Here is a 26,538-nt window from a genome sequence, read left to right as displayed (position 1 = left end):
GAATACCTTGTCACCTCCAATTTTGATAAAATTAGGTTTGATCGACGCGGTTTCGCTCAAAATAAAAGAATCTGGCAGAAAAATGTCGGCCTCGCGAACCGAGATATTAAGCGAGATATTAAAATTTAAAATTTAAATTTAAAATTTTAAATATTAAAATTTAAAATAATTTAAAATTAAATTCTAAAATTAAAATTTAAAATTAAAATTTAAATTTAAAATTTTTAATTTAAAAATTTGAAAATTTAAATTTAAAAATTTGAAAATTTAAATTTAAAAATTTGAAAATTTAAATTTAAAAATTTGAAAATTTAAATTTAAAAATTTGAAAATTTAAATTTAAAAATTTAAAAATTTAAATTTAAAAATTTGAAAATTTAAATTTAAAAATTCAAAAATTTAAATTTAAAAATTTGAAAATTTAAATTTAAAAATTTGAAAATTTAAATTTAAAAATTTGAAAATTTAAATTTAAAAATTTGAAAATTTAAATTTAAAAATTTAAAAATTTAAATTTAAAAATTTAAAAATTTAAATTTAAAAATTTAAAAATTTAAATATAAAAATTCAAAAATTTAAATTTAAAAATTTGAAAATTTAAATTTAAAAATTTAAAAATTTAAATATAAAAATTTGAAAATTTAAATTTTCAAATTTTTAAATTTAAATTTGTAATTTAATTTTAAATTAAAAAAATTTAAATTTAAATTTAAATATTTTTAATATTTATTTCTATCCTTAAGCCTATTCTACAATGCGTCGTGTGTCGGTGTGTGGTCGTAAGAATGGACCAATCACAATCAAGTATTCTTCCTACATTCGTTTGATTGGTCAATTTTTGCTTGCAGCTTGCGACATCGACATGCGATGTATTGTAGAATAAGCTTTAATATTTGCTCCATCCGTGACGTTTGAAAAAGCAAAGGCTGCGTTCAGCAGAAAAAGCAGGTCAGTGAGCGTTCGGTGATTTTTCAATATGATTGGTCCTTGCTTTTAGATCTTCGTTGAATCTAAATGTAAAAAACCAATCATAATAAAGAATCACTGAACGCTCACTGATCTGCTTTCTTTGCTAAATGCAGTCAAAGCTCTCATTGGATCGATCATTGCTCGTCGCGTTCAATGGGGAAGAGTCCTAAATTATGTAGCAAGTGCGTTTAAAAAGAAACGGAACAAACTTTTATGTTTTCATGCACATCATCAAGAAACAGAACGTATCTTAACAAACATGGGTTTACTTACGGATCCTAGGGCTGGAACCGGTAAAATCATAAAATTATTGCTAAAATGGGAGAAACCACTATGCTTTGTATTATATGCAGGAGGAGTTATATGGTTAATGCTTCTGGCATTACCGGCATTTAACGATAGTATGTTTGTGTTCTTCAAAGTAGATGTTTTATAAGAGAATTTAAAATATAGTTGTATTTTCAATTTATATGTATGAATTACAATTTAATTTTGTTTTTAGATACTTATTTTTCTGAAAATGCTTTACTGCCTGGATTAGTCACAAAAGAAAGTAATCTGGAACAAACGTCAAAACAATACTACTATGAACTAATTCACGAAATGAAGAGATATCCAAATAGCATGCCTTATGTATGGCTTTCGGCAAAATTCAGTCAACTTCATTTAGATGTATTTGTACATAATTTTTCATTGAATTATCCATTTCAGAAGCAAAAGGTATATTAATAATTATATCTTGAATAATATAAATAACATAATTTTATGCAAATTTTTATAGTTTGTAGGACAGAATATTTATGGTATTGTCAGAGCACCACGGGCATCCAGTACTGAGGCTATTGTAGTCAGTGTACCATATAGACCTATTAATAGCATTTATTTAGACACTGCACCTTCAATAGCTTTGTTGCTTGCATTTGCAAAGTTTTGCAGAAGTAAATTTCTATAATATTGATATTAAATGATAAAATTGAGAATGATAAATATTAAACAATTAATGTCAATCAAAATTTATTTTTTAATAATTATAAGATTATTTCTTTTATAGAACAAAAATATTGGGCAAAGGATATAATATTTCTTGTAACAGAACATGAGCAATTAGGTATGCAAGCATGGCTAGATGCCTATCATGGTGTTACTAGTGGTCAGAAAGAAATCTTGATAGCAGGAGATTTATCAGGAAGAGCTGGATCTATTCAAGCTGCTATAAATCTTGAATTCCATGCATTGAAAGTCACATCAATTGATGTCAAGGTATTTAGTTGATAATTGATTTGATAATGTTAATTTTTTATTTTGTTTTATTACATTTCTGCTTATGTATAAAATTATGTACGTGTGTATAAATTGTTATTAGATAGAAGGACTGAATGGACAGTTACCCAATCTGGATCTTTTTAATTTAGCACAAAATATGATAGCCAAAGAAGGAATTCGACATTCTTTTCATCGTCAATTTGATGTCAATTACAGGGATAAATTAAAAAATTGGTGGTATCATTTTAATACATTAATGAGTATGATAACAGTACAAGCTACTGGGATTCCAAATGGAAACCATGGACTTTTCCATCGGTAAAGTTAATAAAAATGTATTCTATTGATGAAATTAATATAGTAAAGTTCTTATAAGTTCTGTAATAAAGAACTTACAAGAACTAAATTCTATAAAGTTCTTTAATTTATCTTGTATAAATGAGTAAATAAGAGAAGTGAACAAGAAGAAAGCAAATTACTAATATAATAGTAAAATTGTAAGTGATTTTTAATGATTTTTAAATAATATTTTTAAAATATAGGATAAATTTATATTTAAAAATTTTCAATTTAACATATTTGTTCTTATAATCTTTTAGTTTTAGTTTGTTTATACTAATTGTCTTATATTTTTAATAATTTTTAATATTTTTAATATTTGCTTTAACTATAACTTATCTATAGATTTGGTATAGAAGCTATTACATTAGAAGGCTTTAAGAAATCTGGAAAAGAGACAGAAGCAAACTTTTATCAAGTAGGGCGCATAGTGGAGAGTATAGTAAGATCGCTTAATAATTTATTAGAACGTTTCCATCAATCATATTTTTTCTATTTATTACCTTCTACTGATCGATACATTTCTATTGGTAAGAAACGAAAAGATTATATCTAATTATATTTAAATTTTTAAGATTGAATTCTAAATGAATAAATAAAAATATTTTACAGGCTTGTATATGCGGCCTTTGGTACTGATAATCGCTAGTGTATTTATAAAGGCATTTTCGATTTGGCAAAGATTGCAAACATTAAGTAGCTCAAATGAAACGAAAAATAAACAAGATTTGACAAATAAAGTAATAAAATTTTTTATTGAGCTGATATATTTTTATTGCCATTCTAAATATTTTCATATTTATTCTTTATTAAACAGATCGAAGAATTTGATATCGGAAGCATTGCTTCTAAAATCTTATGGGCACACATATTTGGAATATTAGTAATGGCTTCACCTCGATTTTTTATCTTAATTGGATCAAAAATGTTCAATCTACGTACAGAAGATTCATTATTTATCAGTTTTGCTTTAATTACGATTCTTACGTTAATGTGGCGCCTTTCTTTAAAGAGGTAAAGAAAAAAATTGATTTAATTTTGTTACTACAATATTACACTATTAATATATATTAAATACAATATTTACAGATCAGTCAAATATGAAAATATATCGCTCATTTGCGTTATTGCATTGATTGAATTAGGTACTACATTAATGTGCATAGCCATGCATAATTTCTCATTAGCTTTACAAACGGCTGTTGTATATGTACCAGTTATATTATTGATAACACCACACCACAAATCTGTATCTAAGTAAGTGTCAAAATTAATTCTTATTTATACAAATATCTATTTTTATTTTGTTCCGACAATTAATAATATTTTACTTTTACAGATTTCGTAATTGTCAGTATATCACATGGATTGTACTACATCCATTCATCTTATTGATGATTTTTATAATGGGCTATACCTATCTTAATTTCCCAACTGAAACTATTTCGTCTCTGTTTCTCAAAGGCTATCGCGCTAATAAGCAAGCACTTGTATTTAGTATTGTCGATTCCATGATATATGGTAGTTGGTTCTACAATATTGTCACTGCTGTTATGCTACCTATATGGCTATTGTTCTGGAATGTTATGCGTTCCAGTACCATAATACCTTCGCAATAAAACAATTTTATAAATCATGATCAAATTTTCATCAGCTCATGTTACTCTCTCAGGTAATATCTTTAGCACATTCTTTCTTGTGACAAGCTTTATTTAACTTTGACGAGCATTCAAAGAAAGTTGTTTATTCTTGGAATCTTTTTAACGAGCAAAGTAAAGAAGCACATTTCGAAAGGAGTCTTCGAAGGTCGACTTATTTTCTCATAAGGTTACATGTTCGTCAATAGTACGTCAGCCAGTAGATATAGTCTATCTTTCAATGATAACCCTCGTGACATTCTTATTGCTGATCTGTTTGACTAGTTTAGTACGTGCAGCGAATGCGGTATCATCGTACGTGCATTTTAAGTGAAATACTGATGCATTGAACAAAAACCGAAAGTATAACGGTATGCATAGATTTTTTTTTGTGAAAGTGCCTATATTATGCATGATTCTGTCATGCTATATATTATTTAATTACTATAATAATAGTAATTACGTATTGATCACCACATGTTATTTCATCTCAATCGTTTTCGACACTCAAAGTGTCGCAATAAGTGTCAATCGCAAAATCACGATTTTAAGTTTTATGTGTTTACGAACATTCGATGAAAGTCATAGTTATATTTAAGTATTTAATATCTTAATCTATTTTTTTAATGGTTTTTGTTCCTTCACGACGATTCATATTTGGATTGCCTATCATATTACAATATGTAATATATTTAAATTTACGTGTTACTTGTCATATAAAAATTATGTGCATTCCTGATAATTATTTTCCCAACGCATTTCAAAAACAAAGAAATATATTTTTTAATAATATCATACACGTATAATTGAGTTTTCTTTTTCTAATTCAAATTTTAAATAAAATTCTTGTTTATCATATATTTTTTAAATTGCTGTCAATTAGTTTGATAATAAATAAAAACTTTTTGTAGAAAGAGGACTGGTTTACTTATAATCAATCGAAATTAAAGATATTTATTTAAATAAATTTAAGTTATTCTTAATTCATTAAAAATTTATACAAATACATTTAATTGTATTAGATTGTATATATAGATCATGATGTTGATTTTTCACTTAAATCATACGATATATGTAGGTCGCTTGAAATAAAATTCTTGCTGTTTTATGTTCTATAAATTATAGATATCTTGAATGCATACAAATCGAAGACAAATAAATGTGATAAGACATGGTACATATTTTATCGCAATTAACGGTTTAAATGCATCTTACAATTTGACTTTATCATGACACATTACGTTTTGAATGAGATAAGAACATGGGAAGTGCAATGTACCGAAAGTCGTAAACAATCTTTCGTATAGAATTTTCTACTAATCTAATTTGTATCATTTTCTGTAAGCCGTATGGTTCGGCTCACGAGCATCAGATATGAATTCTATTTGAATCGTATTTTATCGGCTTCTATAAGATTTGTATTCTACAGGAAACTGACGATAGAAATGCTATCACTCTAAATCGTATTGTCTCTAACGGAATAGTTAAAATTACGAATTGGTATTTATCGTTTTCTATCTACTATGTAACGAATAATAATAAATCATATATTAACGATAAAAATTAAATCGTTATTAATCTGGAATTTATTTAATAAGTTTCTATCGATAGAAATTTAAGCATTAAATCTATAAGATTCTATCGTTTTTTTAGCGAATTGGAAAATTTACTCTGAATGTATATGAAAAATACGAGTGAAATTTCGTAGATTTCCATCTGATTTTTTAAAATGGAAATATCTATAAGAATTATCTATAAGAATTTATCGTAATTTTACTATATAAAATGAATCGTTTTTAATCTGAAATTACTCATTGAATTTTTATCGGCAATGCGTGAAAGAAAATTTATATTATTCTTTGTTAACGAATTAGAAAATTTATCTGAATGTATGCGAGAAACACAAAAATATTTCATAAATTTCTATTGACTTTTCAGAATAGGTTCTATAGGAAACCTATAGAAATTGATCACAAATTTTATGATACAAAATCAATTGTTACTATTATGATTTAATTGCTCACAAGTAGTACATGACAGATGACGAAGACCTAATTCTCTGAAAAAATAATTAAAAAATCATATAGAATAAAGGATATAAAAGGCACAACGTTAGAAACTAAACCATTTTTTCATGAAATGATTATGATAAGGTGCTTTGAAAATGATCTCATAAAATTGATTTTTAAAATAAAAGTAAATAAAGTAGTTTGATAGTACGCCCCATACGTAAAAAATTATCGATAGAAAACGATAAAATAAACGATATCCAGTCCAATCATAAAGATAAAATAAACATGATTATTATTAAGATAGATGATCGATAAGAAATATTTTTTTTTTTATGCGGAAAAAAGTTATTCCATCACTTCTATTATGTATTATACTATATTTATGTATTTACTTTATATGTTTAAAGAAACATTTTTGTTTGGCATTATAAAATACATTTTATCTTTTTTAATTGTTCTATAGCGTAAACATCAATAATTTTATTCAATATATTAGATATAATATTGTAATTATTATCCGAATAATTATTGTAATATCCGAATAATTATTGAAATATTTTATCTTATTATTGTATTTTTCTTAGCAAAATTTTCATGCAATCTCCATTAGAAACTTTAAATAGTATTTTAAAATATTTATGAAAAATTGCTAGGATCAAATTATGCAAGAACATTCAGTGATATCTAAAGAAGTGACGCAATATCTCATGAATATCGAATAAATAGATATATAAATACCTTCAATATATCTCTTCAAATTCTGTAAACTTTAGATATTGTTAATATTAAAAAATTTCTTGATATACTATTGTTGAATATATCTATGACCTAGTTTTATTATTTGAAAAGATGTCCCTAAAAAAATTTACATTATTAATTATTAATTATTTGATATACTCATATGAAATCTTTACAAGAACGTAAAAAAATTATTATTGCTTGATAAAAGTAAGACATATATCTTGTACTACATATAATTTTATAAATTTGCATGTAAATTAAAAGCAAAGCATAAAAGTTCAAGTTAAATACATGGATTCTACACAGATAATGTTACAGATAATATTACAGATTAAAAGAAAGTTATAGATATTAAAAATTAATGAATTGATATATATTAATTGAAATATAAAATATTTAAACGGTAACATAATATTTTGCATATTAATAATAAAAGATATTAAAACTAAGAGATATTAATAACACAATATTTTAATAATAAATCATTAATGTTTTCTTTTATCCACAATTTATGGATGATTTTGATAGTAATTTAAAATATATTGCGTTAGAGCTTTAATTAAATTGTATCATAAACCAAAATAAATCTGAGTCTTTCATATTTATTACTTCAATGAACACAACAGAACATGTTTTGCTACTGTTATTGTGCTGAGTAATATTACATATGTATGTTGAGTGTACGGCAAATCATCGAGAGTCATCAACTTAATCAGCTATAATCCGACTTTAACACAGTGGAAGTTAGTATAAGTAGCGGAGCTGAGTCGCTGAGTCCAGTGCAAGCTACAAAACAATCTTACGCTATTAATGTAAATAACAGTATTAAATAACGTAAAGTTTATAAATTGTGATAATCGAAAAAGGAAAAAAATTATTATCTGAATAGAAAACACGTGTACCGTACGGTATATCTGTGTTTAATTGCCATCAAATATATTTGTGATTACGTTGTTCTCTCTTACAAGGTAAACAAAATGACTTTTATTGTCATCTTGATAACGTTACGTAGTAGTACGAAGATTACAGTCTGCGTTGACAAAGCAAAGTTGTTGGATTATTAATGGTTACCGATATTTTTTGTTTCAATATTTCAATAAAGTTTCAATATTTTGTGCTGCTCTTTACAAATAATTATTTCTACAGTAGATATATTTAGTATCATATATATTAATATAAATTTTAATAAATTATAGCGAATTAAAGAAATACAGCAGTACAGCAGATTTCAAAATGGAAAAAGATTTGGCCAAGAAACCGCTTGTGTACAATGGAAACATAAATCATAATGAATTTCATGAAGATAATTCGTCAAACAACAATGAACAACAAGAAGGACCAGTATCAAACGTACTTGTCTTTTATGTAAATGGAAAAGAGGTATGATTGACAGATGTATTTTTATTTTGATCCAAGTGTATCTCTAAGAGTTTTTATTCCAATCAAGCTAAAATTTTTAATCAAACTAAAATATTACATATACATTTTATGTATAATCTAGATATCAGATAAAGATATAGATCCACAATGGACAGTTTTATGGTATCTTCGCAACAAACGTATCCTTTCATTTATGTTTACCCTCGTTTATTCTTACATATTGAAACATATAAGTGACATCGATTTATTCATTATCCTTAATATATGATAAATCAGTTGGATTGACCGGTACAAAACTTGGTTGCGCAGAAGGAGGATGTGGTGCCTGTACAGTTATGATATCAAAATTTAATCGTGCTACTAGAAAAATTACGTATCCTTTTTATTATGTATATACAATGATACTGTGAATATATTTTATAAAACTTTATAAATTCTAGATTGTTTCATTTTAACAAATTAATTTTCTTAATATATATGAATTATAATAGTCATTTGGCTGTTAATGCATGTTTAACACCAATATGCGCTGTACATGGCCTAGCTATAATCACTGTAGAGGGTATCGGTAGTACAAGAACCAAGTTGCATCCGGTACAAGAACGTATCGCCATGGCACATGGCTCGCAATGTGGATTTTGTACACCTGGTATAGTCATGTCTATGTATGCTTTATTGCGCAACATCCCAAAACCAACTATGGAGCATTTAGAAGTTGCATTTCAAGGTAATGTATTTGAAGCATATAGGGTGTATGATGCGCGCATTCATGCATAACTTTACATGTTTTGTTATAGATGTATTATTAATACATCTATAAACGAATATATATATACATACATATAATACATAATACATAATATAATTTGCAAAATTTATAATAATACATAATAATAATAGTAATGAATTGATTACAAATTTTCTAGGTAATTTATGCAGATGTACAGGATACAGACCGATTATAGAAGGCTTTAAGACTTTTACAGAAGAATGGGAAAAATCGCAGTTGATGACTATACAAAAAGAAAAAAAAAATAACACAGAAGTTTGTTCAATGGGTGATAATTGTTGTAAAAGAGCTTTTACATCAGAACCAACTGAGATTTTCAATTCCAAAGAATTTTGTCCATATGATTCTACCCAAGAACCAATATTTCCACCAAAATTAAAAGTAAATTATCTCTGCTAATAAATAAAAGATTTATAAATATTATAATATTTATAAATATTATATTCCAATATATATATATATATATAGACAAATATAATTGTTACATTGTTATTATTGTTATATATATTGTTATTATTTAATTAGTCTTTATAACAATATAATTTTATTTAACATGTAAAACATTTATAAAATAAAGACAAACATAATGTAAAATTATAAAAGAATCTCAAGTCAATTGATATATTATAAGATAATACAAGAAATAAAATAAAAATAACATTGGATTTTCTTTGTATAGATTGAATCTAAACTGGATGAACAATATTTGATAATAAAAGGAAAAAATATTACTTGGTACAGACCAACAAATTTGAAGACATTACTTGCACTCAAGGAACAATACCCAAATGCTAAAATTGTCGTTGGTAATACGGAAATCGGTTCGTATACTTTCTTTTTTAGAAACATCATACTATTAAGGTATAACTTATTTATAATATTATTATATTTTAGGGGTTGAAACGAAATTTAAAAATTTAATATATCCGACACTCATACAACCAACACAGATAAAAGAAATGTATAGAATTATTGAAACACAAGACGCATTAAGAGTGGGTGCGAGTGTAACTTTAGTTGAGCTTGAAGATATACTAAGACATTATGTTAAAACGAAACCTGGTAATATTTTTATAATATTTTTATAATTATATTTATTATAATATTATAATTAAATTTCAATACATAAACAAGTGTAATCAATCATAATTTAGTTGTCGTTTGATAATTTTTATAATAATAATTTGACTTAGAATAGAATAAATATGAATATAATACAGTTATAATATTTCCCCAACAGAATATAAGACAAGAATTTTCACGGAAATAATAGATATGTTACATTGGTTTGCTGGAAAACAAGTAAGAAATGTTGCTGTAAGTATGAATGTATTTCCAATTGTTATTTATAACTTGCAATTGTTATTTATAACTTGAATAATAAATCTTTGCTAATTAATTAGGCTGTGGGTGGCAACATAATGACTGGTAGTCCAATATCAGATTTAAATCCAATCTTTATGGCTGCTAGCATTAAATTAAATTTATGCAGTTTAAAATATGGAAGTCGAACTATATCAATGGATCATACCTTTTTTATCGGATATCGAAGAAATGTAATTAAACCTGAAGAAGTATTAATCTCCATTGATATTCCCTTTACAAAAGAGGTAAAAAATACTAATAAACAAAATTCTATTATGACAATAGGAACAATATTTAATATTTTACAATTTTTGCAGAATCAATATTTTATTGCTTATAAACAAGCAAAAAGACGAGATGATGATATAGCCATAGTCAACATGGCTTTAAATGTATATTTCATTCCTACTACAGGTATAGTTCAGGATGTGTATATTGCATTTGGTGGAATGGCACCTACTACTATTTTAGCAAGACAAACTTGTCAGAAAATAATTGGAAGGTACCTTATAATCATTATAATTAGAGATATATTAAATTAAAAGCTTAATATATGTATTACAATATATGCATATAATATAATATGTGCATTAAATTATGACTAATAATACAATTAAAAGATATTTAAAAAAAAAAATAATAATATAATAATATCCCAGTCAGTAAAATGTTAACAGAATGTCGACAGACTAGTAATAGATTTGATCAGAAAATGTTAACAAACTGACCTCATCTGAAATCTCATTCTACTTACATTCTGTTGACAAACCCTATTAATATTCTGCGCCAACAGACTGGCAGCAGAAATTAAGCAAATCCTGCTGTCAGTTTGCCATCAGATTGTGTCGCATACATGTCCTGCTTGCTTTCTGCCGCTAATCTGACGGCAGACTGCAGCAAAGTCTGCTCGATTTCTGCTGTCAGTCTGCTGGCACAGAATGTCAACAGGTTCTGTTAGGTTTCTAGCAGCAATTTGCTGATTGCTGATTGTCAAATATTACAGAGTCTGTTTGCAATCTATTGTATTTCTAACATCATAAATTTATAGCAGACTCTACGCATAATCTATCTCTTCAAGTTTGGCTGTCGAGGAATTTTCTCATTAGAAAAGTTGTACAGATATTAAATCATTGATACATCGATTTATCAAGTAATTCCATCTTGTGTCTCGCTTTTTCCTCTTATCAATGCATTACTCAATAAAAACAAAATTTTCGAGTGATTGAAATACATATTAGTATCAACCATAAATGGAATAGGTGTTTAGTAATTGCCTTTCCGATCTGTCACTGGATAATAATAAACGTTGGAATATCCAATTATCCAACAAATTCACTATGGCATATCTTTATTCAATCTAATACAGAAATGCATGAAACTCGTGGATAATAAAATTTGTAATTGCATAACTATAATTAATATTAATTTAATATTCTAAAATGAGAAGTGCATATATCAATATATAAATATTTTTGTCTTAAATTATGTAAATTTAAATAAAATACATGTAAGAGAAAAACAAATAAATTAAGTTCGGTATTAAACGCTGTGCAATTTCAGAAAATGGAACACATTAATTTTAGAAGAGGTTTACGATTCCTTACTCGAAGAACTACCATTAGCAGATAATGCACCAGGAGGAATGATTAAATATCGCCGATCTCTCACTCTCAGGTTCGATATTGAAACATGTTAACGATTAAAAATAAATTAACAATAGTTCAAATAACTGAAATCATATATTTTTCAGTTTATTCTTTAAAGGATTTGTGCATATCTCTAAGAAATTATCAAAAAGTATTTCGAACGTAGAGTACATATCAAAAGAATTACAAAGCGTTTCGGATTGTTTCCATTATAAAATACCAAAAAGTTCACAGTATTTCCAAGTGGTAATATCTTAATTCAAATGTTTAAAAACAATTATTTAAATCTAATACAAATTATTACATTTTATAATTTCTGATATAGATACCTAAAGATCAAAAGTCATATGATTTAATAGGACGTCCTTTTGTACATACTAGTGCGTTGAAACAAGCAACAGGAGAAGCGATATATTGCGATGATATGCCCAAATTTGAAAAAGAATTATACTTAGCATTAGTTCTTTCTACTAGAGCGCATGCAAAAATTTTAAAAATTGACCCATCTAAAGCACTATCTATGGAAGGAGTCATATCATTTTTCTCTTCGAAAGATATAGCCGATAGAAAATTAGTAGGTCCTGTGTTTCATGATGAAGAAGTATTTGTATCTGAAAAGGTATGTTTTTAATTAAAGTAAATATGAATTATCATTGTTGAAATTAGTAAATAAAAAATTTTAAATTTTAAAAATTTTTCTAAAGGGGGGGATGATAAAATGGGCCGATTTTGGTCCCCGGAGCGAGAAATAGAAACGATATATTTTTTTTATGGGTTTTGAGCTGCTGAATCTAATTCTAATCTTTAAAAATTTTTAATTTGTCAGGAAAGTATTAAAATTAGCATATGAAGCTGTTAAATATCCAGTACCATAAATCATTACTATTGAATTTTACGAACGTAAATTAATTCATGTTTTCTTGCCAATAAAACATAATAATACTCCCATCTTTAATAGCTTTGCTTGATAAAAAAAGTCAAGAAATTATTAACATCTAAAAATAGAGGCATTATTAAGAACTATTATAAATCTTGATTACGGCTCTTAGATAGAGCATAAAAAGATTTAAAATAGTTTTCGAAAAAACTAAAATTACAAAGATTATTTACGTATATTAAAGTTAACAAAAATTTTTTTATGTTTTCTTATCTTTTCTAGGTTACCAGCCAAGGTCAAGCAATTGGTGCAATTGTTGCTACTGATCAATTTATTGCTCAAGCTGCAGCAAAAATGATTAAAGTAGAATACGAAGATTTAAAACCTGTAATCATATCTATCGAGGTAATTTGTTTCAATAAAACTGCAAAATAATTATTTTTTAAATTAAAAAAAATTATTGTTTTAATTATACGTATAATAAATATATAAATATTCTAACTTTTTCTGCAGGATGCTATCAAACATAAATCATTTTTCCCTGACTGCCCTAAGCGTATTATTAAAGGTGATGTGGATAAAACTTTTGCGGAAGTAGACCATATTTTAGAAGGAGAAGTACATATAGGAGGCCAAGAACACTTTTATTTGGAAACAAATGCTACTATTGTTGTGCCTCGTGAAGAAAATGAATTGGAAGTGTTCTGTTCTACGCAGCATCCTACCGAAATACAGAAACTGATCGCTCATGTCTTAAATATACATATTAATAGAGTTAATGTTCGTGTAAAACGCATAGGAGGTGGATTTGGTGGGAAGGAATCCCGTGCAGCGTTGCTTGCAATACCAGTAGCACTCGCAGCTCACAAGTATGTGGATAAATAAATAAATATATATATATTTTATATTATATACCTATATACCTATATATATATATATATATATAGGTATATAGGTATATAATATAAAATATACATATAAATTATAGAATTCGCACTAATTAGCGTTAATCTTTTTACATATTGTCACGCTCACAGCGGACACGACTCGCTCACATAATGAATTATAGTAGCATTTACTCACATAATGAATTATAGGCCATATTATAAAAAAAGCAAACTTTATTAATAAAACGAGAACAAGATAATTGAAAGAATATTCGTAATGATCATAGCTGCACCGCAACTCTCTCGCAATTCGATCGCAGTTTGCAGAATACAATGACAATAGTAAACGAAATTAAATTTTCAAAAGACAACCTACCTTCACAGTTACATCACTAAACACTGTTCTGTTTGTATCAATAATATAGCATTAGATCATGTGAATAAAATAATTAGCAGAACATGAGATTGCAATCTGATGCAATGCTTTGCATAAATTTGTTAACAAACATCTGAACATACTAACTGCTAACATTTTATTTACTGGAAAATATGATGACAGATTATTTGCAGAAATCAAGTAAGCTTTAACATATGTGATATGGATTAATAGCAAAAATAAATATATTTGAGATACAGATGTCTATATTTTAGTAGAATAAATTCTATTAAAATTTTGCTCTATTTCTGTCATCAATCTACAAAGTTATGTTAGCAAATTCTGTCGATAAAATACAAACTAATAAATACAGACACAATTGATATCAATTTATTAGCAATTAAATATTATGCTGATCTGTTAATATATCATGGTCAATGTTTGTATTTTATATTAATGTACGTGCGTATTAATATAAAATATAAGAACATATTATTTTTTAATAACATTTTAATAAAAATAGATAAAAGTTTGTTTGAAAAGTTCTATTCAATAATTTTTAATTCATACTTTATATTTATCCATGTCTAGCTTATAAGTCAAATGCTTCCATCTTTTCTTCCATCTCACTTCTTGCTTGTAAAGCGAGATAAAGAAAAAAAACAGTGATGTTTGATAGCTCATAAGCTACTAAATATATTAAACATATGTTTTATTTCATTTATATTCTTCAAAGTCAGTCTTATATTAATTTCATATATAATATAGATGTATTATTAAATAAAAATGTCTCAAAAAAATTAAATACAGATTGCAGAAACCAGTTCGTTGCATGCTAGATAGAGACGAAGACATGATAATAAGTGGAACACGACACCCATTTTTATTCAAATACAAAGTTGGATTTAATAATGACGGCCTTATTAAAGTAGCAAAAGTACACATGTATAGTAATGCAGGTTACTCCCATGATTTATCGATATCGGTAAGTAAAAACAAAAAATAAAAATAGTTTTTAGAATACAAATAAGTAAAAGTAAAAAAGATATAGTAATATAACAAAAAATAATAAAATCAATTATTAAAATATGTGTATTTAATGCAACGTCACTAAAGTGAAACATTTTGATTTGAGTTCTTTTCAGTCACTAATATATAAATCTAATAAATATCTCGATGAATGATAATAAAAACATTGATGCATGTAAAAAACTAACACATTCCAATAAAAAAAAGACACTGAAACGAAATTAGTCATTTCCTTGAGTAGTCCATAGTTTTTTGGACGCTGAATAGAAATCCGGTTTTCAAATTTCTTCATCACATTACAGTTTTGAGAAATTTGCAATCACAATAACAAAAATAGCTATTTTCATATATTTTATCGTTATATCTTTAATTATTTTATTACAACTACAATATGTGTATTGGAGAAATGTTATTGCAATCAAAATTAAGTATGTAGAACATTTTCAACCCTCAAAAGGAATCTTTTTTGTATTGGTTATGATTAAGAAGATATTAAAAAAAAAAAATTTTGTTTTTTCCAAAAATTTTGAAAATCATACGAACTATTTTGATGAAATTTTGTATGTGTTGAAAGGATATAAAGGCTCATCTTTTGGTATCATACATCAATTTTGACATTTTTAACTCTACTTTTTTCAAAAACTTGACATGATAGCGCAATCTAATTGCCGGATTCGTGTTTAGCGCTTAAAAATATACCGGAAAAAGGATCTTTTATTTAAACAACGGAACAACCCTGTCGGTCAGTGTTATAGATTATACCTAAGATCTAATCCTCCCAAGCAATGTCATCTATTATCTTATTGTTTAAAAATTATTAATTTTATTCCAAATATTTTCAGGTATTAGAACGTGCTATGTTTCATTTTGAAAATTCATATAAAATTCCAGTAGTAGAAGTATTTGGATTTATATGTAAAACAAATTTACCATCAAATACTGCTTTCCGAGGTTTTGGTGGACCACAAGGAATGTTTGTAGCTGAAAATATTGTTCGTCAAATTGCTGATTATTTAAGTATGGATGTTGTTAAGGTAATTTTTAATATTAGAATTACATATACATGACAACATATAGACATTTTAAGATGTCTTAAACAGTGAAAAACATTTTTAGTCTTAAAGATACCATGCATTCTATCTTAATTTGTGTTTATGCAAATGTATTTATGATACATCTTTAAAAAAATATATACACGTGTGTGTGTGTGTGTATGTGTGTGTGTGTGTGTGTGTGTGTGTGTGTGTGTGTGTGTGTGTGTGTGTGTGTGTGTGTGTGTGTGTGTGTGTGTGTGTGTGTGTGTGTTAGACATCAACATCCATAATTGAGATGTGAACATTATAAAAATGTCTAAAAAAATATCTTAAAGATATATTGAACGTGACATAAGACAGGACATATGACATTTAAAAGATATCTAAAATACAGCCATGACATTTAAAAGATATCTAAAAGACATCTTAAAAACATCTTATATTCCAATTTCTTGTCTGAGTAGTTTTTATATTATAATTAAAAAATTAATAATGAATTAATAATGAATAATATTTCTTTTTAATAGATATGCGAATTAAATTTATATAAAGAAGGAGATTTAACACATTACAATCAACAACTTGTCAATTGTACTCTTGATCGCTGTTGGCGTGAATGTTTAGCATCTTCTTGTTATAATGAAAGAATAATTGAGATTCAACATTATAATAGGTAAGTGACTAGTTCAAACTATAAATTAAATTGTTAATATTTAATAAAGTTGACAATGATTTTAATAGAGAGAATCGATTTAAGAAGAAAGGAATCGCAATTGTACCTACAAAGTTTGGCATAGCGTTTACTGCATTGTTCTTGAATCAAGCAGGTGCATTGGTACATATTTATATAGATGGCTCGGTGCTAATCAGTCATAGTGGCGTTGAAATGGGACAAGGTCTACATACAAAAATGATTCAAGTATGAATAACATTAATGTTTATATTCTTTTAATGTAATATTTCACATAGCATTACAAATCTAATGAATCATCTTTTCTCAAATCTTCTCTAACCAATCCAAAAAGATAAATCTCTTTCTAAAAAGTATTGCAGAATGAATATTTGCTAAATTATGTATGATTTAAAATAGAGTGCTTCTATGGAATTAAATTTTAGAAATATAAAGTAGTAATAATAGTAAAAATTTGAAATTTCGTTTAATTTCAAGTAAACTTAAATATATAAATTAAAACTGAAAACTGACAACCACAAGTCTAAGCAAACACAAGAAAGGAAAAAAGCAATGATCAAAAATATGAGTTACTTAAAAACATATAGTCAATTACTTACAATTACTACAGGGAGATACTAGGTGACAAAAAGTGTACGCCTATCCTTATACATTAGCAATACCAACTAATACATGAAAATTTGTTAATAATAAAAAAGATTATTTCATAATTTATTAGAATAAAAGGATAACTTTGAACGCTAACTTTTAATTTCTAATCGTAATATTAATATTTTATTATTACAAAATACATATAATAATTTAATGTTTTATATTCAACAATTATCGATTATTTGGTAACATTGCATTTTAAAAGGGATTGGTTCAGGTAATTCACTATTAAATATTGGGAATAATCAGTTGTTTACGCAGAAAATCGGCATACTTTTATCAGTTTTTACTTGTATACAAGAAAATTACATGCTGGATGAAAAATTAATTTTTTGCAGGAATATAAAAACTGTAATGTTTATCTTTAACTCTAATTATTTATATAATTTTTATATAGATTGAAACATTTTAAAGATTAATGGAATGTAATATATCAGTCGTTCAATACATGCAATAAAATACTACCATGCATAAAATTAATTTTAACTTTTTTTTTCTTGGAATTGGTTTGATATTTTAATGTAATATTAGTTTCACTTTAAATAATATTTTACATGTGTATAATTTTTAAATAATTTGAAACATTTTTCGGTCGTATCTTCTCAAAAAGCTCGACAGTCTACTCCATGCGCCAAATCTGTGCGCAACGAAGTCGCATAGAACGACGGTGAGACATACACAGCTATACAGGGTGAGTAAAAAGTCCCGGACCGGTGAAATATCTCGAAAACTAAACATTTCTGAAAGAAATTCCTACAAAAGTTGTAGGATTTTAAATGATCTATTCAGATCCGTGAATCGATCATTTAAAACTTAAAACTACCCTACAACTTTTATAGGAAACATTTCTTTCAGAAGTGCTTAGTTTTCGAGATATTTCAACACCAGTCCGGGACTTTTTACTCACCTTGTATACATAAATGTATCTATATATGTTTAGATGTGCATTTGTATGAACGCTCTCGTCGGAGTTCAATCCTCGTCAGTTCAGCATCCTCTTAAAGCTTAACAATGCAAACATCCGACTGGCAGTATTGCCATCCCTGTGTACTGAGATCAAGTTCATCTGATTATTTCCAAATCGAACTCGATATAAGAAAGATTATTTCTGACAGCTCGAGGGATTCAACTGTGGCTGGCAACTCGTATGCCATTATATTGGATATTATTTATATTGTTGTAAAAATATAATATTAGAGATATTGTATATTGTCTATCATCACTTAATAATTAATATAAATTTTTATGTAAACTTTACATATTTTTTTAAAAAGGCATTCAAATATATAAAGAAATATTAATAAATGTCAATGTTATAATGTTAATCAAAAATATATTTAATAAATAAGTTCCATCAAATTAAGATGAAATTTTTATTCGCCTAAGAGCTTGTCTCATCCAGTTTTTGCCGCTTATTATATTATATTTGAACATTTATTTGAACAATATTCTCGGTTTATTACATTAAATTCTTTAAAAAGATTTTATAATTATAAAATAATCAGTCAATTATAAAGTAGAAATAAAATTATAAGAAAATTAAATTAAAAAATATTAAGCAACAAAATTGATATACACAATTGTATTTAAATTACAATTAATTCACAGCAATTGAAATATAAGTTAAATTTATTATATTGTGCCAGGTCGCTAGCAAAATATTGAATGTACATCCAACGAAGATACATGTTGTTGAAACGGCTACCGATAAAGTCCCCAATACATCTGCTACTGCTGCGAGTTGCGGCTCTGATCTCAATGGAATGGCTATTATGGTATGTATGATAATGACAAATCATACTTTGTGTAAATAGAAGAAGGCTAAATAATAAACTAATAAATTTTATAGGAAGCATGCAAAAAAATCATGAAACGATTACAACCGATAATAGATAGTGAGCCGAAAGGTACTTGGGAAAGTTGGATAAAAACAGCATATTATCAAAGAATAAGTTTATCTGCTACCGGTTTCTATCAGACACCCGACATTGGATATTCTTTTGAAACTAACACGGGAAATCCTTTTAATTATTTTACGTATGGCGTTGCCTGTACGGAAGTGGAATGTGATTGCCTCACGGGTGATCATGAGGTATTTCTTTTATATGTATACGTATATATACATATATTTTTATTTTAAGAAACATGTTAGAAACATAAATAATCCAGATAATCAAATCTGCAGAAACAGATTTTGAGCAGAATCCGCTATCAATTTTTGATAATAAAAAGACAACAAATTTCACACAAAGTCTGTAATATCTGATGTTGGCAAATTGCCATCAGAAATATGACCTGCTGACATGCTATGTCAGCAAATTGTTCGCCCGCATAAATCCTATTCGGTTTTTGTCCCCATAACATATTAGCAGGCTTTGTCGGCAAATTCTGAGCTTATCGCATATACAGATCGCTACAGATTTGTAGTCAAAATCTATTTGAATTTGCTGTCAATTTACAAATAATTTGCCATATTAGCAATTTACAAATTCTTGTTATGTAGGAATAGTTGTAAATTTATAAAAATTTGAAATTTATTACAAGTTAGTTAATATGCATATTATAAGATTATATAGAATAAATATTATTCTTTAATCGATGTAGGTTTTGCGAACGGATATTGTCATGGATTTGGGAGAGAGTTTAAATCCAGCCATTGACATAGGGCAAATTGAAGGTGCTTTTGTTCAAGGATATGGTTTATTTATGATAGAAGAAATGATTTATTCATCAACGGGGACTTTATTGAGTAGAGGGCCTGGCACTTACAAATTACCAGGTTTTTCTAATATACCTCAAGAATTTAATGTTTCTCTATTAAAAGGAGCTACCAATCCAAGAGCAATATATTCCTCTAAGGTATTACATACTACACACACACACACACGCGCGCGCGCGCGCGCGCACACATTATTTCATGATTTTGATACAAAAAAATCTAAATTCCACAACTTACGACGCAGAATCCATCATATCGATTTATGCTTTCGATGTGACGAGATTCATAATTATGTGGATTCATTTATGGTTTGCAACTTTCCACATAAAATAGAATCCAATCCACATCGCTGCTTTTTGATATGATAAAATTCATAATAATGTGATTTTACCTAAATCTACAATAATACAAATGCAAAGCTTTTTTTCTTTTCAAATTTTTGTTATTACATAAAAAGGAATCGAATGAGCGTTAATTTATTTATTTCTGAGGTGGAAGACCTAAACTAAACATTTACCGTTACCTTAATATCTTCAATCAATTATTGCAAAAATCACAAAAGATAGTAGAGAATTTTTCCATTCAATATGATCTGTTTTCTTTTCTATGAAAGATTTGTCACTAATTATGAAATATGCATAAATTGTTAAGATCTCTGAAGCGGGAGTTTACGCTGGTCAAATAATTATCTATTAACGCACACTTGCTTGACTGTAAGTGGACTGCGTTATAATTAATTATAGTTTTTTGAAACAGCTCTCTATTCATATCCATCCGTCTCGCCGTTCATGACTATTTTTACTGATATTACTACGCCGCAACTAATATATAAAAAAACGCCATATAAAAAAAAACGAAAAACTATTACTACGGATACGATCGCGACGATGCGACACATTTTGCTCATTGCGGCGATTTTGAATATGCGCTTAACCTAATGAATTTGAGATGCATTTCGAAATTATAAAAAGTTTCAATCTGATTTAACATAAATAATACAAAAAAATAATATGTATAACAGGCTGTTGGCGAACCACCACTGTTCCTGGCATCATCTGCATTCTTTGCTATCAAGGAAGCAATTAAAGCTGCACGTAAAGATATGAATATTCATGGCTATTTTCGTCTTGACGCTCCTGCAACTTCTGCACGTATACGTAATGCCTGCGTAGATAATTTAACAATAAAGGTATCGTAATATTAATAATTTTTAATATAATCTTCAAATATTATTTTTACGTACATTGAAACATTTATTTTATAGATTACAGAGCCTGATTTAAAACAACAATGGAATATAGTGCCGTGAACAAGAGGTAGAACAAACTTCAAGATTACAATTACGACTTTTTAAACATTTTTGGGATGAATTCATTATGCGGAAATATATTATTATAAATATAATATAAATATAATATAAATATTGATATATACTATTCAAATAAAATTTATAAAATATGATAAAATGATATATCTGTTATTATTATAAGTATAAATTCAAATCTTGTGAATTATTATATTGTAAATATTTTTGAAACAAAGCCTATTTTTTTATCCACCCTCCATCAAGACTTTAAAACGAAAAAATCTAAGTTAACCGACAATCTAGTTCGAAATGGCCTAGTTCGATACAACAATCGTGTACAGGTAAAACGAATCAAATTGAGCAAAAAAATTCTTTATTAGTTTACAATTTTCGCAATTAATAATGAAATTAATTATTAAAGATACCAAGTACATAATGAAATGAAACCGCCTAGAGTTACGCGTTTGCGGTTACTAGAAATGCGACGAAATATTTAGAGGAGTGCATCAGGCAGATGTCCCATCATTTAGTGGACTATACATCTAAACATCTCGTTGCGCTTTTAACAATTGCAAATACGTGTAACATGTTGGGCGGTAACATTTTGCGCTTGCATTCATCAATGGGCCAAGCAGATATATATTTGGCAATTTTTAATAAATAATTTATTGCCAGTTGCAAAAATCGTAAAATAGTCGAGGACTTTTCTACTGTTTGATACGATTTACCTGCATATAAGTGTTGTACCCTTTCGAATCAGATCTTTGTATATGTATTCTTGTTTAAATTACTTAAATGTTTTATTTTATAAATATTTTTAATATTAGTATCCATGCATTATTAATAGCACACAAATATAAACTTTTTTATTTAAACATTTAATTATGTGTATTTAATTACTTTTATTAACAACCTACCAATATAAACTAAACATTGCTTATTCCAGATTTTTCTACAGTTTCCAGCAATGTTTGTAGATTAGTTTCAAATAGTTCACATCGAATAGGCATTTCGAGTGCATAAAATGGATTTTTTAATGCATAATCTGCATACAAGTCATATACTCTCTTCAACAGAATTTCCATTCCTGGCTGTGATGGTTCTGCTACTATAATAAACTTAATACCTGTCAATGTTTGGAAGCAATATAAACGAAATGTATCTGCTTCAAGAATTTCAATTCCAGAACTTCGTGGTTCTGGACTTAATTGGCTTGCTATTGCAAAGAGAGGGTAAAACATTGAAGCTAAAAATATTTTCTCATTTGTCGTCATTTTTGCTCTATTAAACTTCAATGTTATAGGGAAACTTTCTGGTTGCTCTAATATCTCTAAAATATCTCTTCCATCTTCAAGTTCACGTCCTGTGACTGCAATTCCATTTACAGCTGTCAATACATGTCCCACTGAAAAATATTTAATCATCTCATTTGTTTGTTTCTTTTATAATATCTAAAATAATGGTAAATTAAAAAAAATTTTTTTCAGTTTTGATGACTCTGATCTTAATGTGTTCTACAGAGTTTATTTCTGAACAATATATCCTTGGAATCAAACAATATTTTCTCTTTCTTGAGATATTTTAAGTTAAAGATACATAGCAAAAATTAAATGGAGACTTGTAAAATGTTTTCAAATGTTATTCTTTTATATATCAGTATTATTTATTGTTTATCTAGTGTGAATGTTATATAATATATAGGTATGGGTATGTAGAAAAAAAAGCCTATTAAAATTTCAAATAAAAATTAAATTTGTATAAAAGCTTTTCAGGATGTAGAAGAAGAAACCCTTAAGCAGATTATCCAAGCTGTGTCTTTTTCTAAATATTTAGTGATACTTTATTATAAGAATATACTATGTGAAAGAAAAATAATAAAATTCTGTTACTTGATATATTTTAAGAAACATTTCTTTTTATTGACGTAATGGTTTTGTGTTAGTTAATAAATATTATAAATTCAAATCTAGTTTTAATTAATCTTAGATTTTGTAACAATAGCTTTAATACATTGTAATTTTTATAACTTACTTTTTTTATATTTCAATACATTGGCACTTTTCAATAGCTTATTTTGTTCGTCTAATAATTATTAATTTGTTTTCAAAATTCTAATATTTGAATATTATGTATAACTTCCTGTAATATTTATGATTAATTTATCTATTATTTGTAATAATATATTGGATAAATATATTATATAAGTATAAAAAGTCAACAAACATTACATATTATATTTTATGAAATAGAAGAGAGAAATATTTAAGGATGTCAATGCTAAAAAATGTCAAGATAAATGTAAAACCTTTAAAATTTTATGTAAAAATAACTCTCAAAATGTTTGGAAGCATATATATTTATATAAATTTTCTTTATCATTGGAATATAAATCAATTTTACAAAATTTAAAATCATTATTTTTCTTTCTCTATAATCATAGTTCTAAGTATTATAAGTAATTATATATATCCTTACCATGTATCCCATCTCTTTGTCCAAACGCTACCACTATCTTCTTATTTTCATAATTTAATTTAATATCGAGGGGAAAATTAAAAGATTTCTCAACTTCAATTTTTGGAACATTGTGATCATGGTTGAAGATTAAACCACCAGATTTGGATACGATGTAAACACCATATATCACCATTTTGTGATTTCTTTTTATTGAAATGTCTCCAATTTATTATTTAAATCTTTTGACATATCATCTCGAATTTTATATTCAATAAATGTTCAGTGTACAGATTTTTGTTTCAATTTTAATATTTGATTCTGTTTCACTAAAAATATTGTGAAAATAATTGTTACATTATGAAAAAAAACAATATTTTTACATTAAATTGTATATAAAATTATTATATTATAGAATTATTTAATAAACTAATTAATAATACAATTTTAGATAAGTTTGCTATTTTCCCTGTAAAATAAAATTCATACTTTATTCTTTTATTTGTTGCAAAATAAAAAAATAAAATTTATAGTTTTCTATCTAAATCTGTATGCTTTTTGCATATATAAAAATTATTATAACTGGCTTCACAATCCTAATAGGCATCATTTTATATATATGAACCTTTTATATAATCATTATTATAGTATTATTAACTGTGTAAGGTCCATGAAAATTATTAAATATTAAGATAATGTCACAAATACTGATAATATTATTGATTCTATGTAATATTTTAATATTGATGGACTGATATAAAATATTGACAATGAGAAATCCAGATTGATTGATTCTCAAACATCAGAATTACTGTGCGATATAGAGATATTGATAATAATACTAATTATGTAAAAAGATATCCTATCAGTATAGGTTCGTAGTAATAAATATCACAGTATAATGTTATACTATATATTTTTATATTGTTTGCATTTTTGAGAATTTTAATGTATCTATTGTCTATATTATATAGATTTTCTATTTTCTATATTCTATATTATATAGTATATTGTTTCTAGATTATATAGATTAGATAATAAATATAAAACTAAGCTGAAATAGTTATCAATAGTAGATTATCAATAGCAATAGTAATCATGCAAGATTGTAAAATATTAATTGACTGTATTACTGATTTAATTATATTATTAAGCAGTTTTATTGATACATTTCATTTAAAGTCCATATTACACATAATATTTCTATAACTAAGCAATAAGTTTTATTTTCTAAATTTATTTTCTATTATATGTATTTACTACGAATATAGTTCTCAAAATCTAAAATAAATGGACTTCTTCAATAAAACTCATAATTTAATCGCAATATTAGTTTTAATAATTTAATAATTAATTACTCACTACATATAGATTATTAATAATTATTCTTGTCATAGTAACAAGATCATAATTTTCCAAACTTTCCAAACTATTGCTCTTAAATATTGCTAGCCTAAACAAAATTGAATAAATACATTATCATTAATATCATGATGAAAATCTATAAACTAAAAATATTTAGTTTATAGGTGCCTTATTCATTCTTTTACTATGTCTTAAATAATGTTTTTTTAAACATTATTCCTTCAATGTCTACATATTATATAGGTTATGTATATGCAGACTTTTCAAGTTAATTTTTTCATTTTTCTGATGAATTCAACTTCGCTGTAGTAAATTAAGCAATATCAGTTTGTACGCAAAAAAATTTTTTTGCAAATTTATCAATTTTAATCCGTCACAATATTTCTATGATAATTATACAAACTATATTTCGACACTCATTACCAATACTATTCTCTTTGGCTGAACTGGAAAGATAAACTCTGAACTCTAGTGCAGCCAGTTCAGCTAAAAAGAGCAGATCTTATGAAAGTTAATGGGTCTGTTCTTTTTAGCTGGCTGCACTAGTTCAGAGTTTATCTTTCTTTTTTAAGAAAGAAAGATAAACTGTGAACTAGTACAATCAGTTCAGTCAAAAAGAACAGGCGAAATTTTTGAAGTATGGTATCACTTGTGGCTTATTGTAGAATGACACTTGAGATACAATGGGTGCTTTCCATTTAGTGACACAAGTCGACACAAGTAAGGTGAGATTCGTTTGACCACGTCCCGATTGATCACTAGCCATTCACAGCGCTTGAACAGTGGAAAAATTCTAGGTCCCTGTGAGTGGCTCAATTGGGATGTGATCAAACGTCACTCATACAAGTATCGTTCTATCTTTCTCGACTTTCAATGATTAACAAGGACAAAATGATACTTGTGTCGATTGTGTCACTAAATGGAAAGCACCCAATGAAAAGATACAGGAATAAAGAATAGGGAACAAGCAATAAATTTCGACCAATCAGAAGCTGCGAAGAATATCG

The 26,538-nt window shown here is 26.6% G+C and overlaps 3 protein-coding genes across 13 annotated transcripts; 2 read left to right on the top strand and 1 right to left on the bottom strand.

Annotated features, from left to right (window-relative positions):
* Positions 1-1,106: 1,106 nt before the first annotated feature.
* Positions 1,107-4,215, top strand: GAA1 (glycosylphosphatidylinositol anchor attachment 1). Its single transcript, XM_011648539.3, has 10 exons — positions 1,107-1,370; positions 1,472-1,689; positions 1,751-1,907; positions 2,021-2,229; positions 2,333-2,550; positions 2,917-3,101; positions 3,184-3,311; positions 3,389-3,585; positions 3,661-3,828; positions 3,911-4,215. The coding sequence occupies exons 1-10, from the start codon at positions 1,229-1,231 to the stop codon at positions 4,188-4,190; spliced, it is 1,902 nt and encodes a 633-aa protein (XP_011646841.1). The 5' UTR covers positions 1,107-1,228; the 3' UTR covers positions 4,191-4,215.
* ry (xanthine dehydrogenase rosy) lies at positions 4,103-21,947 on the top strand. Of its 7 annotated transcripts, none has more exons than XM_089077771.1 (25): positions 4,103-4,243; positions 8,158-8,341; positions 8,463-8,520; positions 8,618-8,714; positions 8,833-9,068; positions 9,268-9,512; positions 9,811-9,952; positions 10,026-10,193; positions 10,372-10,448; positions 10,535-10,741; positions 10,814-10,998; positions 12,057-12,170; positions 12,247-12,388; positions 12,468-12,761; positions 13,302-13,424; positions 13,533-13,888; positions 15,093-15,267; positions 16,154-16,345; positions 16,873-17,018; positions 17,087-17,264; positions 19,334-19,462; positions 19,537-19,779; positions 20,292-20,546; positions 21,428-21,595; positions 21,671-21,947. In XM_089077771.1, exons 2-25 carry the CDS (start codon positions 8,195-8,197, stop codon positions 21,713-21,715), a joined length of 4,122 nt encoding a protein of 1,373 aa, XP_088933897.1. In that variant the 5' UTR covers positions 4,103-4,243; positions 8,158-8,194; the 3' UTR covers positions 21,716-21,947. The 7 variants fall into 7 exon arrangements, with proteins under 7 accessions (XP_088933897.1, XP_088933884.1, XP_088933879.1 ...); XM_089077758.1 differs by having other exon boundaries at positions 4,217-4,579; XM_089077753.1 differs by lacking the exon at positions 4,103-4,243 and adding an exon at positions 4,355-7,929.
* Trs23 (trafficking protein particle complex subunit 4-like protein Trs23) lies at positions 20,410-26,010 on the bottom strand. Of its 5 annotated transcripts, none has more exons than XM_089077871.1 (4): positions 25,529-26,010; positions 24,188-24,495; positions 22,630-23,117; positions 20,410-21,570 (listed from the first exon to the last, which is right to left on the bottom strand). In XM_089077871.1, the coding sequence occupies exons 2-3, from the start codon at positions 24,360-24,362 to the stop codon at positions 22,639-22,641; spliced, it is 654 nt and encodes a 217-aa protein (XP_088933997.1). In that variant the 5' UTR covers positions 24,363-24,495; positions 25,529-26,010; the 3' UTR covers positions 20,410-21,570; positions 22,630-22,638. The 5 variants fall into 5 exon arrangements, with proteins under 5 accessions (XP_088933997.1, XP_088934004.1, XP_088934013.1 ...); XM_089077878.1 differs by lacking the exon at positions 20,410-21,570 and having other exon boundaries at positions 21,636-23,117; positions 25,529-25,619; positions 25,700-26,010; XM_089077887.1 differs by lacking the exon at positions 20,410-21,570 and having other exon boundaries at positions 21,636-23,117; positions 25,529-25,619; positions 25,792-26,010.
* Positions 26,011-26,538: the final 528 nt, after the last annotated feature.

Source organism: Pogonomyrmex barbatus, unplaced genomic scaffold, assembly GCF_055798465.1.
Source record: "Pogonomyrmex barbatus isolate J1 unplaced genomic scaffold, ASM5579846v1 scaffold1, whole genome shotgun sequence".
Classification (NCBI taxonomy): domain Eukaryota; kingdom Metazoa; phylum Arthropoda; class Insecta; order Hymenoptera; family Formicidae; genus Pogonomyrmex; species Pogonomyrmex barbatus.
This window is presented reverse-complemented; position numbering and strand designations above follow the sequence as displayed.